Below are 17,600 nucleotides of genomic sequence, written 5' to 3'. Positions count from 1 at the left end.
CCACTCTTAGGATCATTGGTTACTATTCTCACTCTGTCTTTTATGACCTTGTCTAAATATGATCAGAGTCAGTGAACTTGGAAGGCTTCCATAGCCTTGGCAACTCATGATGACAGCCTAGGATGGTTACTGGCGCCATAAACTAGAGTGTCAATTTGTTGGGTCAACAACAGGAGCCACTGTGCACTTGCTCCTCATATGGGATCTCTGTCCTTAATGTGCTGTACATTGTGATTTAATGCTATAACTAGTACTCAAACAGTATGTTTCACTTTGTGTTTCTATGTGGGTGCAAACTGTTGAAATCTTTATACTAAATTGATCTTCTGTATATAAAGAGAATTGAAAATGAATCTTGATGCAAATGGAAGGGGAGAGGGAGCGGGAGGGGGGAGGGTTGTGGGTGGGAGGGAAGTTATTGGGGGGGGGGGAAGCCATTGTAATCCATAAGCTGTACACTGGAAATTTATATTCATTAAATAAAAGTTAAAAAAAAAAAAAAGTGCAAAGACTTATAAGCATACAACTGGGTGATGGATTGGAAAGAGAATTAGGTTAAAACACTAAGATCTGGAAAAGAAACAGGCTAAGATGAAATAAAGATGAATTTAAAGGCCATTAAATTATCAGGTTTTTTTTTTATCATTATTGGAAGTTAAGTTAAGTCAAATCGCTCATGTGGCAGGTGAACTTAAGAAGTATTTTCAAAGTACAGAGAACAAGAAAAGTAAGGCACATTATAGAATGAAAGGATAATTGGGGAAAAAGTAATAATTAGAAATTAAAGTGAAAAAAGCCCTCAGAATTCAAACCAATTAATGGAAAGAAACACACACCTTGATATATCATTAGAAAAACTTTAATTTCAAGAACAGGAATAATCCTATGAGAATTCTTTCCAACAGGAAAATACTAGCCTTTTTTTAAATCATATGAAAATTTTCAAATATTAAATTTATAAACTGGGGTGAGGTATTTGGTACAGCAGCTAAGTCACTGCTTGGCACACCTGCATCCCACATTGTCATGCCTGGTTTGAGTCTCGGCTCCTTCATTTCTGATCCAGCTTCCTGTTGAGGCATATTCTGGGAGAAAGTAGGTAATGACTCAAGTCTTTGGGTTCCAGCTACTCATGTGGAAGATCTGGATTGAGTTCTGGGCTCCCAACTTCATCCTGGCCTTGCCCTGTCTTTTGTAGACATTTGGGAAGTGAACCAACAGGTGGGAGATGTTTCTATCTGTCTACCTATCAAATAAAATAGCACTCTGGCCTCAGAATCAGCCCTTAAGGCATTAGGATCTGGCTCAAGAGCCCATGAGAGTATTGTAGGCATGGAAAGCCAAGACACTGTAAAAAAAAAAAAAAAAAAAAAAAAACAAAAGAATACCTAAATGAAAGATCTCTGCGAGTGAGATCCCAGTGGAAAGAATGGGGCCATCAAAGAAGGAGGTACCTTTCTCTGAAGGGAGGAGAGAACTTCCACTTTGACTATGACCCTATCAGAAGAAGATCAAAGTCAGCAAACCCTAAAGGCTTCCATAGCCTTGGCAACTCATGACTAGAGCCTAGGGAGGTTACTGACGCCATAAACAAGAGTGTCAAGTTGTTAAGTCAACAACAAGAGTCACTGTGTACTTACATCTCATGTGGGATCTGTCCTTAATGTGTTGTCCAATGTGAAGTAATGCTATAACTAGTACTGAAACAGTATTTTTACACTTTGTGTTTCTGTGTAGGTGTAAACTGATGCAATCTTTACTTGATATATACTAAATCGATCTTCTGTATATAAAGATAATTGGAAATGAAAAAAAAACCTGGTGTTAAATTGGAAATTGCATAGAAAATTAATTAATTTTTTTTAAAATATCATATAGGATCTCTGTCTTTAATGTGCTGTACACTGTAATTTAATGCTATAACTAGTACTCGAACAGTATTTTTCACTTTGTGTTGCTATGTGGGGGCAAACTGTTGAAATATTTGCTTAATATATACTGAACTGATCTTCTGTATATAAAGAGAATTGAAAAATGAATCTTGATGTGAATGGAAGGGGAGAGGGAGCGGGAAAGGGAAGGGTTGCAGGTGGGAGGGAAGTTATGGGGGGGAGCCATTGTAATCCATAAGCTGTACTTTGGAAATTTATATTCATTAAATAAAAGTTTAAAAATAAATAAATAAATAAAATTGACAAAAAAAAAAAAAAAAGACAAATTTCTGGAAAAAACAGACCAAACACAAGAAGAAATCAGGAAACTGAAAAACACAGTTGGAGATCTGCAAGATTCTATCAAACAATCCAACATCTGAATCCTAGGAATTCAAGAAGGCATTGAAACAGAGAAAGGATTAGAAGGCTTTCTAATGAAATAATAGCAGAGAACTTTCCCCTTCTGGAGAAAGAAAGAGACATCCAAGTTCAGGAAGTACACAGATCTCCCAATAAACACGACCAGAAAAGATTTTCACCTCGACACATGGTGGCAAAGCTCTCCTCAGTAACATATAAAGAAAAGATCCTAAAATGTACACAAGAGAAACGCCAAATTACATTCAGAGGAAACCTGATTAAACTCATCCGAGACTTCTCATCACAAACCCTACAGGCAAGGAGAGAATGGCGAGACATACTCTAAGTACTAAGAGAAAAAAACTGTCAACCCAGATTACTGTACCCTGCAAAACTCTCATTTATGAATGAAGGAGAAATAAAGATCTTCCACAGCAAACAGAAGCTGAAAAATTTTTAAGTACTCACTCAGCTCTAGGAAACATACTCAAACACGTGTTACACACAGAAACAGGAACATCATGGAAAAGTAGATAATTACCCAGCAAAACAAATGAAATCCAAAGTACATAAACAGAACTATTTACAGAAACATGGCAAGGCGAAGTCTGTACTTAACAATAGTAACACTGAATGTAAATGGTCTCAACTCCCCAGTTAAAAGACACAGAATGGCTGAATGGATTAAAAAAGAAAATCCATCTATTTGCTGCCTACAAGAAACACATCTTACCAACAAAGATGCTCACAGACTGAAAGTGAAAGAATGGAAAAAGATAATCCATGCTAACAGAAACAAAAGAAGAGCTGGTGTGGCCATCCTAATATTAGACAAAATAGATGTTAACACAAAAACCATTAAAAGAGACAAAGAAGGACACACTATAAAATGATCAAAGGATCAATTCAACAGGAAGATGTGACCATTATAAATGTATATGTACCCAACCACAGGGCACCTGGCTATTTAAAAGAAATATTAAAGGATTTAAGGGGAGATATAGATTCAAATACAATTATAATGGGGGACTTCAATACCCCTCTCTCAGCAATGGACAGATCAAAAAAAAAAAAAAAACAACAGAAAAAGAGTAAGGAAATAACAGAGTTAACTGACACCATGGATCAAATAGACCTAGCACTTATTTACAGAACCTTCCACCCTACAGCCAGCCAACAAGTATACATATTTCTCTCCAGTACATGGAACTTTCTTTAGGATTGACCACATGCTAGGCCTTAAAGCAAGTCTCAGCAAATTCAAAAAAATCAAAGTCATGCATATTTTCAGACCACAATGCAATGAAGCTGGAAATCAACAACTCAAGAACCCTACATCATATGCAAACACATGGAAAATAAACAATATGTTACTGAATGAAGAGTAGATTATAGAAGAAATCAAAAGAGAAATCAAAAAAATTACTGGAAACGAAGATGACAACACAAGATACCAAAATTTGTAGGATACAGAGAAAGCAGTATTAAGAGGAAAGTTTACAGCAACTGGTGCCTACCATCAAGAAACTGGAAAGGCACCAAATAAATGAACTACTTATGCACCTCAAGGATCTAGAAAAAAAATAGCAAACTAAACCCAAAACCAGTAAAAGGAAAGAAATAATTAAAATTAGAGAATAAACCAACAAAATTGAAACAAAAAAAAAATACAAAAGATCAGCAAAACAAGCTGGTTTTTTGAAAAAATAAACAAAATTGGTACACCATTGGCCCAGCTAACCAAAAAAAGGAGAAGACCCAAATTAATAAAATTAGAGATGAAAAAGGAAATGTAACAATAAACACCACAGAAATAAAAAGAATCATCAGAAATTACTACAAAGAGCTGTATGCTAACAAACTGGGAAATCTGGAAGAAATGGTCAGATTCCTGGAGACATATAACCTACCTAAATTGAGTCATGAAGACAGAGAAAACCTAAACAGACCCATAACCTAGACAGAAATTGAGTCAGTAATAAAGGCCCTCCCAACAAAGAAAAGCTCAGGACCAGATGGCTTCACTGCTGAATTCTACCATTTAAAGAACTAACTCCAATTGTTCTCAAGCTATTCAAAACAATTGAAAAGGAGGGAATCCTTCCAAATTCCTACTATGAAGCCAGCATCACCTTAATCCCTAAATCCAGAAAAGATACCACAGAGAAAGATACAGACGAATTTCCCTAATGAACATAGATGCAAAAATCCTCAATAAAATTCTGGCCAATCGAATTCAACAACACATCAGGAAGATCATTCACCTGGACCACGTGGGATTTATCCCTGGTATGCAGGGATGGATCAATATTTGCAAATCAATGTGATACATCATTTTCACAAATTGAAGAACAAAAAGCATATGATTATCTCAATAGGTGTAGAGAAAGCATTTGATAAAATACAACACCCTTTCATGATGAAAACTCTAAGCAAATTGGGTCTAGAAGGAACAGTCCTCAATATAATCAAAGCAATTTATGACAAACCCACGGCCAGCATCCTATTGAATGGGGAAAAGCTAGAAGCATTCCCACTGAGAATTGGAACTAGACAAAGATACCCACTCTCTCCACTGGTATTCTGGATAGCCTGGAAGTTTTAGCCAGAGCCATCAGGCAAGAAAAAGAAATCAAAGGGATTCAGATCAGTAAGGATGAAGTCAAACTATTCTTATTTGCAGATGATATGATTATATATATAGGAGGACCAAAAGACTTTACTAGGAGACTACTGGAACTCATAGAATAATTTGGTAAAATAGAAGGATATAACACACAAAAAACTGCAGCCTTTGTATACAGACAATGCCATGGCTGAGAAAGAACTTCTAAGATCAATCCATTCACAATACCTACAAAAAAAAAAAAAAATTTAAATACCTAGCAATAATTTTAACCAAGGAGATTAAAGATCTCTCTGATGAGAATTACAAAACTTTAAAGAAAGAAACAGAAGAGGACATAAAAAAAAGTGGAAAAAACTTCCATGTTCATGGATCAGAAGAATATCATCAAAATGTCCATTCTTCTGAAAATAATTTACAGCTTCAATGAAATACCAATCAAAATACCAAAGGCATTCTTCTCAGCTCTAGAAAAAAATGATGCTGAAATTCATTTGGAAACACAAGAGACCTCGGATAGCTAAAGCAATCTTATACAACAAAAATAAAGCCAAAGGCATCACAATACCAGATTTCAAGACATTCTACAAGGCAGTTATAATCAAAACAGCCTGGTGCTGGTACAAAAACAGACTGATATATTAATGGAACAGAATAGAAATGCCAGAAATCCAATTCAAACATCTATAACTAACTTATATTCCACCAAGGAGCTAAGGACAGTCTCTTCAACAAATGGTGCCGGGAAAACTAGATTTCTACATGCAGAGATATGAAGCAGGATCCCTATCTTACACCTTACACAAAAATCCATTCAAAATGGATTAAAGACCTAAATCTACGACCCAATACCATCAAATTACTAGAAGGCACTGGGGAAACCCTGTGAGACATCACATAGGCAAAGAGTTCCTGGAAAAGACCCCAGAGGCAAAGGCAATAAAAACCAAGATTAACAAGTGGGATTACATCAAATTGAGAAGCTTCTGTACAGCAAAAGAAATAGTCGGGAAAGAAAGAGGCAACCAACAGAATGGGAGAAATTATTTGCAAACCATGCAATTGATAAAGGACTAATAAACAGAATATATAAAATGATCAAAAAAACTCAACAATAGCAAAGAAAACCCAGTCAAGAAGTAGGCACAGAACTTCAACAGACATTTCTCAAAAAATGAAATCCAAATGGCCTACAGACACATGAAAAATGCTCAGGATCACTAGCCGTCAGGGAAATGCAAATAAAACCACAGTGAGGTTTCACCTCACCCTAGTTAGAAAGGCTTTCATACAGAAATCAACAAACAACAAATGCTGGTGAGGATGTAGAGAAAAGGGTATCCTAATCCACTGTTGGTGGGAATGCAAACTGGTAAAGTCACTATGGAAAACAGTTTGGGAATACCTCAGAAATCTGAATCTAGTCTACCATATGATCCAGCCATTCCACTCCTCGGAATTTACCCAAAGAAATGAAATTAGCAAATAAAAGAGTCATCTGCACTTCCATGTTTATTGCAGCTCAGTCCATAATAGCTAAGACATGGACTCAACCTAAATGCCCATCAACAGAAGACTGGATAAAGAAACTATGGTATATGTACTCTATGGATATTACACAGCAATTAAAAAATGAAATCCAGTTATTTGCAACTTAATGGATGAATCTGGAAAACATCATATTTAGTGAAATAAGCCAGTCCTAAAGGGACAAATACCATATGTTCTCCCTGATTTGTGATAACAGAGTACCTAAAAGGTAACCTCTAGAAGTGGAACTGACACAAAAAGCAATTACTTGAACAGCTCGTCATGACTGTCAAGGAACATTTATTATTTCATTTTTTATTCTTTTTTTACTTAATACCATTGGTTGAACTCTTTACTTAACAGAGAATTAATCATAGGTGTATTAAGTCAATTGAAAACAGATCCCAGTTAAAAGTAAGAGTGGGAATGAGAGACGAAGGAGCTGTATAGATTGGCACACATTCCCACAGACTTACCCCTAAGGGTGAAGCTAACAACTTGCCATGGGACTCCAAATCCCCTTTAACTGTGTGGTACTAACCCCATCTTATGTGATAAAGTGATCATATTAAATGTGGAATTGATTATATAGATAGGACCAAAAGTCCAAGGGATCACATAAATAAGACCAAGTGTCTGGTAATAACAATAGATAGAATTACAAAGGAGAGAAGGTTCCAATATGGGAAGCAGTCCACACAGCAGACTCATAGAATGACAAACATCCTAAACAGCATTCTGACCTCAGAATTAGCCCCTAAGCATTCAGATCAGGCTGAAAATCCCATGAGAGCATTTCAGGCATGGAAAGCCAAGACATAGTGGCAAAAACTGTTCTGCATGAAAGATCTCTGTGAGTGAGACCCAGTGGAAAGAAGGGGCCATCAAAGAAGGATGTACTTTTCTCTGAAGGGAGGAGAGAACTTCTACTTTGCTTATGACCCTGTCTAAATACCAACGGAGTTTGTGGACTCAAAAGGCTTCCAAAACCTTGGCAGCTCATGTCAAGAGTGTAGGGTAGTCAAAAATAAGAGTGTTAATTGTTAAATGAACAACAGGTGTCACTGTGCACTTACTCCCCATGTTGGACCTCTATCCTTAATGAGGTATGCTGTGAGAATTAACAATAAAACGTGTCTTCAAACTGTACTTTATACTCTGTGTGTCTGTGTTGGTGCCAAACAGTTGAAATATCTATTTATTTTAGAGTTGGTCTTCTGTATATAAAGTCAATTAAAATGAATCTTAATGAAGAATGGAATGGGAGAGAGAGTAGGAGGCAGGATGGGAGTAGGAATGGGAATAGGGGGAAGAAACACTATATTCCTAAAAGCTGTACATATGAAATTTGTATTCATTAAATAAAAATCTTCAAAAAATACATCTTTAATAAGAACTGGAATATAAAAATGCAAATGGCACATTTGCCACTGTATGGGATGTACTGATATAACGATGACTCCCAATTTTAAAGGGAAGTTTTTGGAAAAAATAATGGAGGCCTGTTTAAATACATATAGTCAAAGTGGCTTTAAAATAGCTTGGCAGAGTTTTTGCCCATGTTAATAAAACACTGGCTAGAAACAAGGAAGAAAACATACATTCTGGAGAATTAGTAATATTCTACAAATTCTGTTGGAAAAAATATAAAATCACAAGATTAAAAAAGAAACACATTGGAATCACAGAATGGTGGTACAGAGCAGAAACAAAAGACGCATCACATTGACTAGTAAATGAAATCTTATATGAATAGACTACCTCAGCACAGTACAAGCTTAGTTAAGAATTTCAGAGATTGTTGAGAATAAAAGTTGCAGTATTGAAGAAATTTGGATCATTTTAAAATGTAGTACAGTAGTCCTTTGGTAGCTGTAGGGAATTGGTTCCAGGACCCCCTATCCTTGTGGATAGTAAAATTGTGGATACTCAAGTCCTTCCATAAAATGCTTTACTATTTGCATAAAACCTACACACATCCTCCCACTTTATTTCTGTGTTACTTAAAATGCCTAATATAATTTAAATGCTATGTAAATAGTTCTACAATATTTTTAGAGAATAATGACAAGGAAAAAAAATCTATACATGTTCAGCATGACAACATCTTTTTTCTCTTGAAAAATCTTTTTCACTCTGTAGCTGGTTGAATCCACAGATGCAAAACCTATGAATACAGAGGACTGACTGTATACAGAAAAAAATATGGGAGCAGGTGTTCGATGCAGTGGGACAGACTCTGCATGAAACGGTTGTATCCCCTATAGGAGTGCCTGGTTCAAGTCCTGGCTCCTCTGATTCCAATTCAGTTTCCTGCCAAAGTGCACTTTGAAAGGCAGTAGACTCAAGCACTTGAGTCCCTGCTACCCACGTGGGAGACCTGATCTTAGTGCCAGGCTTCTGGCTTTGACTTGGCCTAGCCATGACTGTATGGGCATTAGAGGAAAGAACCAGTTAATGGATGATCTATCTGCCTGCCTGTCTCTCTGCCTTTCAAATAAAATGAAAATAAATTTTAAAAATAAAAAAACAGAACATATGTAAATAAAATGAGTAAAAAACAAAATATAATAAATATGGGCCGGCGCCATGGCTTAACAGGCTAATCCTCCACCTTGCGGCGCTGGCACACCGGGTTCTAGTCCCGGTTGGGGCGCCGGATTCTATCCCGGTTGCCCCTCTTCCAGGCCAGCTCTCTGCTATGGCCCGGGAAGGCAGTGGAGGATGGCCCAAGTGCTTGGGCCCTGCACCCGCATGGGAGACCAGGAGAAGCTCCTGGCTTCGGATCAGCACAAATCGCCGGCCACAGCGGCCATTGGAGGGTGAACCAACGGCAAAAAGGAAGACCTTTCTCTCTGTCTCTCTCTCACTATCCACTCTGCCTGTCAAAAAAAAAAAAAAATATATATATATATATATATATATATATATATATAATAAATATGAATGAATTCTTAGGCAGGTAAGCCACAGTAATACTTCAGAAATATCCAATGCAAAACAAAGTAACATATTTGAAGAAATTTTTCCCATGCTCATCAAAAACATGCTTTATTGAACATTATTAGTTCACAGTAAGCTAGCTACAGTGAAAAGAATGAATGCTAATGAAAACTTACATAACAAATATCATGATTAAAAACATCAAACAGTAAAAACAGAGTAGAAAGTACTACACAGATTTTAGTCTTTGTACTAAAAAGTCTAGCATTGATTACATTCCAAATTGAGTAAGTCACCAGTCTAAAGCATGAAAATGTGGCATCATGGCTAGAATCCAGATGACTCTCTTTACCAGTGGCATTCACTTTGCTAGCAACTGAGTCATCACTACCTTCAAACAATTCACTGCGCTCAGACTCACCAAGGATATTACTAATTCCCATTTTACAAGAGATTTCACCACAACCTCTTGCTTTATAGCTTCCCACTAAGTTTTAACTCACCCACACAATTGTGAAGTAATGTTATCACTTTAGAAGTCTCAAGCCTACATCCATGTGTACTACTCCTCCCTCACAAACACTTTAGAGATTAGATTTGCTGCTCTTGTTTTCTTCAAGTCCTTATTTTCTCAGTTGGTGGTAGGCCAGGATAATGACCCATGGTGGTATTTTATAAGTCTATAAAATTAAGCTTTTAATGTTATAGCAATGTCTCTGCTGCTTTTGACTCAACGGTTACGGCAGTAAGAAATCTCCAGCTGAAAACAAAGGGGGAGAGTGCACATTCTGCTTCTGATGGCCTCTGTGATCCATGCCTTCTTTCTGTGGGTAAGGGACCGTGGTATCTCTGGATAGGAAACTGGTATCTACATTCTGTGGTATCTGCTGCCACGCTCTGCTGCTGGTAGAAGCATCCTCACTGTTCTCTGGTTGCCTATGTCAGTTAGATGCAAATTATTTTTCCCTTTGTCTCTGTTAATGCTATTTATTGCACCTTTGTTTTCTACTCCATTATTTAAAAATTTTTTAAGCAATCTCAAAATCACAGAAAGTTCCAAGTGTGGCACAAATAACTACCTTCCTGAACTGTTTCAAAGTCAAGTCATGAACAAGATGTCTCAACACTCTCAAAATACTTTTGAGGATTTCATATATATTATCTTACATAAACACAATACAACCATTGAAATTGGAAAATTAACATGGATACTGTATTATCATTGTAATCTTACACCATATTCACTTTTACCAGAAAAAGGAGCTGGTTCAGACCTAATGGAATTCTCTCCTTCCTTGATCCTGATACTTGGAAGACTATGGGCAGTTACATTTAGCGTGTTCCTCAGTTTGGGTTTGTCTAACGGCTCCTGCTCATGAGCAGGTTCAGATCATGGAGTTCTGGCTGAATGACAGAGAAGCACTGCTGTGCTGGTGGAATGCACTGTGATCTGTACTGTTATTGATAACCTTCCCTTTGATCAGCTGCCAGGCTTTTCCATGGCCACATTACTCTTTCCCACTTGGTAATTTGTATGTTCTGGGGAGATTTTCTGAAACTGTGCATGATCAATTCTAGCTACACTGGAATGCAGTAAGCAGTTAGTGGGTGGTCATGTTCTACAAAGTCAGCACGGACACTGATTTAGTAAATGATGAGTCACTGCCCAAGAGAAAATGCAGTGTTAGATTTCTGAGAGCCTCTGGTGGTAATATTTTTGTCAACTGAATGATCAATACAGAACTTTGTTCCCCTATATTTATTTATAGACACCTTTCTTAGTGTGTATCACTGATTCATTAGCACTGAACTTTGTGGCCAATGGCTCTACAACTGATGCCTTAACAAAACCCATCCAACACATGCATTTTCTTTATAAGGCACAGCACAGTGCAGAGAGCACTTTCAGCAGTGTGTTAGGGGACATCTTAAAGCGAACCCCCAACAAACTGCATAATATTTTTTAAACACTGCAATAAGCAAACTGCAAAAAGGACCCACCCCCTTTTTTTTTTACAGTGTAAGAATTAAATAACTCTGGCTGATGCGGAAGATGGCGGAGGAGCAGGTCCTGGTGCTGGATGGCTGAGGCTATCTCTTGGGCCACCTGGTGGCCACTGTGGTTGAAGTACCTGGCCTCCGTTCCCAAGTGGATGAACACCAACCTCTCCCACAGCCCCTACCACTTTTAGGCCCTCAGCCGCATATTCTAGCAACCTGCATGAGGCATACTGCCCTATAAGTGGGGCCAGGCTGCCCTGGACTGCCTCAAGGTGTTCAATGACAAGAAACGCGGATGGCGGTTCCTGCAGTCCTCAAGGTTGTACATCTGAAGCCTATGAGAAAGTCTGCCTACTTGGGGCACCTGGCTCATGAAGTTGGCTGGATGTACCAGGTGGTGACAAGAGAAAAGGAAGGCGAAGGCCAAGATCCATTGCTGGAAGAAAAAACAGCCCATGAAATTATGGAAACTTGAGGAAAAGAAGGTAGAGAAGAAAATTAACAAATTCACAGAGGTCCTCAGGACAACGTGGACTTCAGGTCTAAGCCCAATGAAGACTGCAACAAGAAGGCAGAGCACCACCATGTCTGACATAAGCTAGGAACACATATGTCAGGTGACACATTTTCCACATGTCTGAGAATGACTGCAAAAGTGCCACAAGTGTTGATTCTGAGTCACAAATAAACTAAAGTGAGTGGGCAAATATGGAATCTGACAATTGGGATTGACTCTAAATATGTTCCTGAATCATACTTGCAGTTTATCAATCGTGTGTGTGTGTGTGTGTGTGTATCAGAATGGACTCATGGATTCTTATTTTATTCTTGGTTATAGTTTGTTAAAATCAGTATGTATTCTGATACACAAATTGTCCCAGATTTGGGCAATGGAAGCTCTTCAAGCTGGTTCCTGTACCTGTCTTTCAACATTTCCTTATATTCTGATACTAGAAGTTACAGATTTGTGGGCAGGTATTTGGCACAGTGTGGAAGACTGTGGTTAAGAATGAGATACCCACATGCCATATTGGATTGCCTAAGTTTTTTTTTTTTTTAAAGATTTATTTATTTATTTGAAAGTCAGAGTCAGAGAGAGAGAGAGAGAGAGAGAGGTCTTCCATCCGCTGGTACACTCCCCAGTTGGCTTCAACGGTCGGAGCCAGGAGCCTCCTCTGGGTCTCCCATGCGGGTGCAGGGGCCCAAGAACTTGGCCATCCTCTACTGCTTTCCCAGGCCACAGTAGAGAGCCGCATTGGAACTGGAGCAGCTGGGACTTGAGCCGACACCCATATGGGATGCTGGCAGTACAGACAGCAGCTTTACCCGCTATGCCACAGTGCCAACTCTGGATTACCTGAGTTGAGTCCTGAATCCACTCCTGATTTCTGAATTCCTGCTAATGTGCACCCTGTCCTGGCTGATAGCAGCTGATGACTCAAGAAATTTGGTCCCTACGATCATGTGGCTGTTGTAGGCATTTAGGGAATGAAACAGAGGATGGAAGATCTCTGGTCTCTCTTTTTGCCTTTCAAATAAATAAATACTTCCTAAATTTTAAAAAATTAAGCTCAAGGTTCATCTTGTACCGTCCCTGTCCAGGCCTGCAACAAGCCATTTTTTCCAAGGAACCCTGGTTCCTTTCAGTGGAGGAGTATCTAGAAAACAAGATCTGGAAACTGGTGTCCTCACTGCTACAGAACACAGACACACACTCCTGTTACACTTGTTACCATTTATTACATTTGCATTAGTTTCTATACCTACCTATCTATGTGTTGAAACCACAGTTCAAACCACCATCTTCCCACGCTGCACCACTGAGTCTGTACTTTTCCCGTTCTCACACTATTAACTGTCTTCTCGAATAAACGCAGCACTCATTTCCTTTAACACATCTACTGATTAGAACAGCTCCCATAAGTAGTCAGTCTGCTGCTGCTGCCCTCTGTCTTCTGTACTCTGCCCCCTCCCCTACACTCTGCTCAGCTCTGCCATTGGTACCAGATCAGCCTTCGGTGGGAACGAATGCTCTGTTCACCACATTTGGGCTTTACCAGCCTGCATCAGCCCTTACCTCCTCCACATGAATGATCTACCCTCCCTGACCTGGGCCCCTGTGGGTACCCACTCCACACGGTTGGCCCCAGGGAACATCTTTTGTACTGAATTGGTTCAGAAAGATTGAAAAGGAAAAGGAAGGACAATGCCAGTAGTTTTAACAGCTGACTTTTAGATTCAATATCTCCTTAGCACTTTTATGTGTATCCTTTTTTTTTTTAAAGGGTTTTTTTTTTTTTTTTTTTTTTAAATTTATTTGAGAGGTAGAGTTACAGACAGTGAGAGGGAGAGACAGAGAGAAAGGTCTTCCTTCTACTGGTTCACCCCCCAAATGGCTGCAATGGCCGGAGCTGTGCCAATCCAAAGCCAGGAGCCTGGAGCTTCTTCCGGGTCTCCCACATAGGTGAGGGGCCCAAGCACTTGGGTCATCTTCTACTGCTATCCCAGGCCATAGCAGAGAGCTGGACTGGAAGAGGAGCAGCTGGGACTAGAACCGGCGCCCATATGGGATGCCAGCACCACAGGCGGAGGATTAAACTACTGTGCCACAGTGCCAGCCCCATGTGTATCTTTTTTATTTTGGTAAGAATTACACATTTGAGGTACGGTATTTTTAGGTAAGATGACTTTTTTTTGGAAAATTTTATCTATCTATTTTATTTGAGAGGTAGAGTGAGAGATAGAAAACAAGCTTCTATCCACTGGTTCACTCAGCAAACGCCTCCAAAGCCAGGGCTGGGCCAGGCCTCAGGAACTCAATCAGGGTCTCACACATGGGTGGCAGGGACCTAACCTGAGTCATGGCCACTGCCTCCTAGGGTGAGTTTTAGCAGGAAGCTGGAACCTGGAGCAGAGCCAGACTCCAGCCAGGTACTCCGAATGGGATGCAGGCATGTCAAGTGGCATCTCAACAGTATCAAATCACCACCCCTTAGGAGTATTTTTAAAATCACAGATCATATAAGTAACTTCCCTTCTAGAGTTAGGCCAACGATTTCCAAATCATGAGAAATCAAAATGCTACCGATAAAGTATGGGGTATATGTCCTTCAAATTTTAAGCAAACCCTTTATTTTATGCTTTATAATTTTCCTTAAGTAGTTGATAATTCTGCTTGCTTTTAGTATCCACTGTTTTATATTACTAGTAACACATTTTCAAGCTCAGTGGATTACTACCTACAGCAGTTGACTGTACATGAATTTTTGTCACTCTTTAGCTTTATGTAGGTATTTATTGGCAAACTGGTGAAAATTTCTTTGCTAAGATTGGAGGGATACGGGGCTGGCACTGTGGTGTGTTAGGTTAAACCTCTGGCTGTGATGCTGGCATCCCATGTGGGTGCCCGTTCGAGTCCTAGCTGCTGTTTGGACATGCTGTTCTTTCATTTCTATCCCTCCATATTTACAGATAGCATTCCAGATATCTCATTTTTAACAACATTAACAAAATTTGACAAAAAATTTTAACAAAATTTAACAAAAAATTAGACACCCTCCATATGAAATCATTTTTTCAATTTTCCCTTTAGAAATTGTAAACAACTAAGACTAGCGAGCAATTATTTCTGGAATACAAGACAACACACTACCTCTGTACTCGGTACACTCTAGTCCACGGAGGCACCAGGGCTAAGATCCGAGCCACCAACTCTATCAGGTCACTAGGAGAGTAACTCTTGTATCTTCCTGATTGCCAAAGCTCATAAAGCCCAGTTCCGCGAATCACCAGCGTAGGGTAGAGTTTCAAGCCATCAGGGCGAAAAGCAGGGTTCTCAAAAAACTCCTGTGAATAGAGAACAGAAAATCACTTCTCCACTCATTATATAGGTAACCCATGGTGAAGCCTCCATCCTGAGCCAGCTTTGCTCACAATGCCACCAGCCCGAGCTGCCTTTTCTTTCTGCAAGGGAAGGTATGCTGACAGAACAGAAACTGATTTTGTAGCCTCACTGGAACAAAACAAGTGTGTGCTGGCCTACAAGGCCCTCTCTGCTGCTGCTATGTCTTCTCACGTCACTCCTTACCACCCTGCCTGTCTCCCTCGGCAAAGGCAAATTCCTCTGCCTGGAAACTTTCTTTACCTACTCAATCTGCAGCTCTCAGAGTGCCACTTTTTTTTTTTTAAAGATTTTATTTATTTATTTGACAGGCAGAGTTACAGACAGTGAGAGAGAGAGACAGAGAGAAAGGTCTTCCTTCCTCTGGTTCACTCCCCTAATGGCCACAATGGCTGCAGCTGTGCCGGCCAGGAGCCAGGAGCCTCTTCCTGGTCTCCCATGCAGGTGCAGGGGCCCAAGGACTTGGGCCATCCTCTACTGCTTTCCCAGGCCATAGCAGAGAACTGGACTGGAAGAGAAGCAGCCAGGACTAGAACTGGTGCCCAAACGGGATGCCAGCGCCGCAGGCAGAGGATTAACCTAGTGCACCATAGCACCAGCCCTGGAATGCTACTTCTTCAGAGACGCCTCCCTGATTTTCAAATACTAGTTGTTCCAATTAAAAAACATTTCACTGAACTCTGTACCAGGGGTCTTGAAAAGTTCATAGAAAATGCATATTATTTTGCACACACACACACACACACAAAATCTTTACTTTTTTAAAGATTTATTTATTTATTTGAAAGTCAGAGTTACACAAAGAGAGGAGAGGCAGAGAGAGAGAGAGAGAGAGAGAGGTCCTCCATCTGATGGTTCACTCCCCAGATGGCCTCAATCCAAAGCCTGCACCAATCCAAAGCCAGGAGCCAGGAGCTTCTTCTGGGTCTTGCACGTGGGTGCAGGGGCCCAAGGACTTGGGCCATCCTCTACTGCTTTCCCAGGCCATAGCAGAGAGCTGGATGGGAAGTGGAGGAGCTGGGACTAGAACCGGCGCCCATATTGGATGCAGGCACTTCAGGCCAGAGCATTAACCCACTGTGCCACAGTGCCCCCCCCACCCCAAAATCCTTATCTTTTAAATTCGCCTTTCTACAAACTTTTTGAAGTGTCCTTATATTTCTTCCTTAGTAACATCACACAAGATATTTGCCTTGACCTCCATACAACACTCTCCTTTTTTTTTTTTTTTTTTTTTGGACAGGCAGAGTGGACAGTAGAGGGAGACAGAGAGAAAGGTCTTCCTTTTGCCGTTGGTTCACCCTCCAATGGCCGCCGCGGTAGGTGCGCTGCGGCCGGCGCACCGCGCTGTTCCGATGGCAGGAGCCAGGTGCTTCTCCTGGTCTCCCATGGGGTGCAGGGCCCAAGGACTTGGGCCATCCTCCAATGCACTCCCGGGCCACAGCAGAGAGCTGGCCTGGAAAAGGGGCAACCAGGACAGGATCGGTGCCCCGACCGGGACTCGAACCCGGTGTGCCGGCGCCGCAAGGTGGAGGATTAGCCTACTGAGCCACGGCGCCAGCTAATCACACAAAACATTTAATTGATTGAACTTTTTCCAGAAGTTGTGACAGGGGTCAGTGCTGTGGTGCAGCAGGTTAAGCCACTGCCTGCAATGCAGGCATCTCATCTGAGTGCGGGTTTGAGTCCTCACTGCTCCACTTCAGACCCAGCTTTCTGCTAATGTTCCTGGGAAAGCAACAGAAGATGGTCCAAGTGCCTGGGCCCCTGCTACCCATGTGGGAGACCCAGATGGAGTGCCAAGCTCCTGGCTTTGGCTTGGGCCAGCCCTGGCTATTGCAGCCATCTGTGCAGTGAACAAGCAGAGAGAAGATCTCTCTCTTCTAACTCTGCCCTTCAAATAAGAAAGTAAACAAATCTTGACAAAAAAAAGTAGTGACAGAAACAAACAAAAAGTTGTGACAGAGATCATTTGCCTTTCAAGACCTAAAATGTCCACTATACAGCCCCTTACAGAGAAGGTTCACTGATACCTGGATGTGAGTACTGCATCCTCAGACCAACTGGCACCATCCCTAACCTGGGCTACACACTGTTCATTTGTTATCTAGACACTCAGCAATACCTCTAACGCATCGACTTTCGGCATAGTTACTTCTTGTACTGTCTCATCACAGCTGGCTGCCTTATTTTTTTGAGATGCAGCAAGGAGACACCAGGCATTCTTCTTTGCATGACTTTGTGCTGATAATTTGCTCTAATCCTGATTTTTCACGATATGTATTGAAGGAATGAAGGAAGATTC

At 40.4% G+C, this 17,600-nt stretch overlaps 1 protein-coding gene and 1 pseudogene across 1 annotated transcript in view; one reads left to right on the top strand and one right to left on the bottom strand.

Annotated features, from left to right (window-relative positions):
• Positions 1–17,600, bottom strand: part of ELP3 (elongator acetyltransferase complex subunit 3) — a 126,588-nt gene that overhangs the window by 64,888 nt on the left and 44,100 nt on the right. Inside the window, exon 10 of the mRNA XM_062213340.1 lies at positions 15,047–15,240. Within this exon, the coding sequence (XP_062069324.1) occupies positions 15,047–15,240 (194 nt within the window). The remainder of the gene's footprint in view (positions 1–15,046; positions 15,241–17,600) is intronic.
• On the top strand, positions 11,447–11,996 carry LOC133775444 (large ribosomal subunit protein uL13-like; annotated as a pseudogene).

This window comes from Lepus europaeus, chromosome 16, assembly GCF_033115175.1.
Source record: "Lepus europaeus isolate LE1 chromosome 16, mLepTim1.pri, whole genome shotgun sequence".
In the NCBI taxonomy this organism is placed as follows: domain Eukaryota; kingdom Metazoa; phylum Chordata; class Mammalia; order Lagomorpha; family Leporidae; genus Lepus; species Lepus europaeus.
This window is presented reverse-complemented; position numbering and strand designations above follow the sequence as displayed.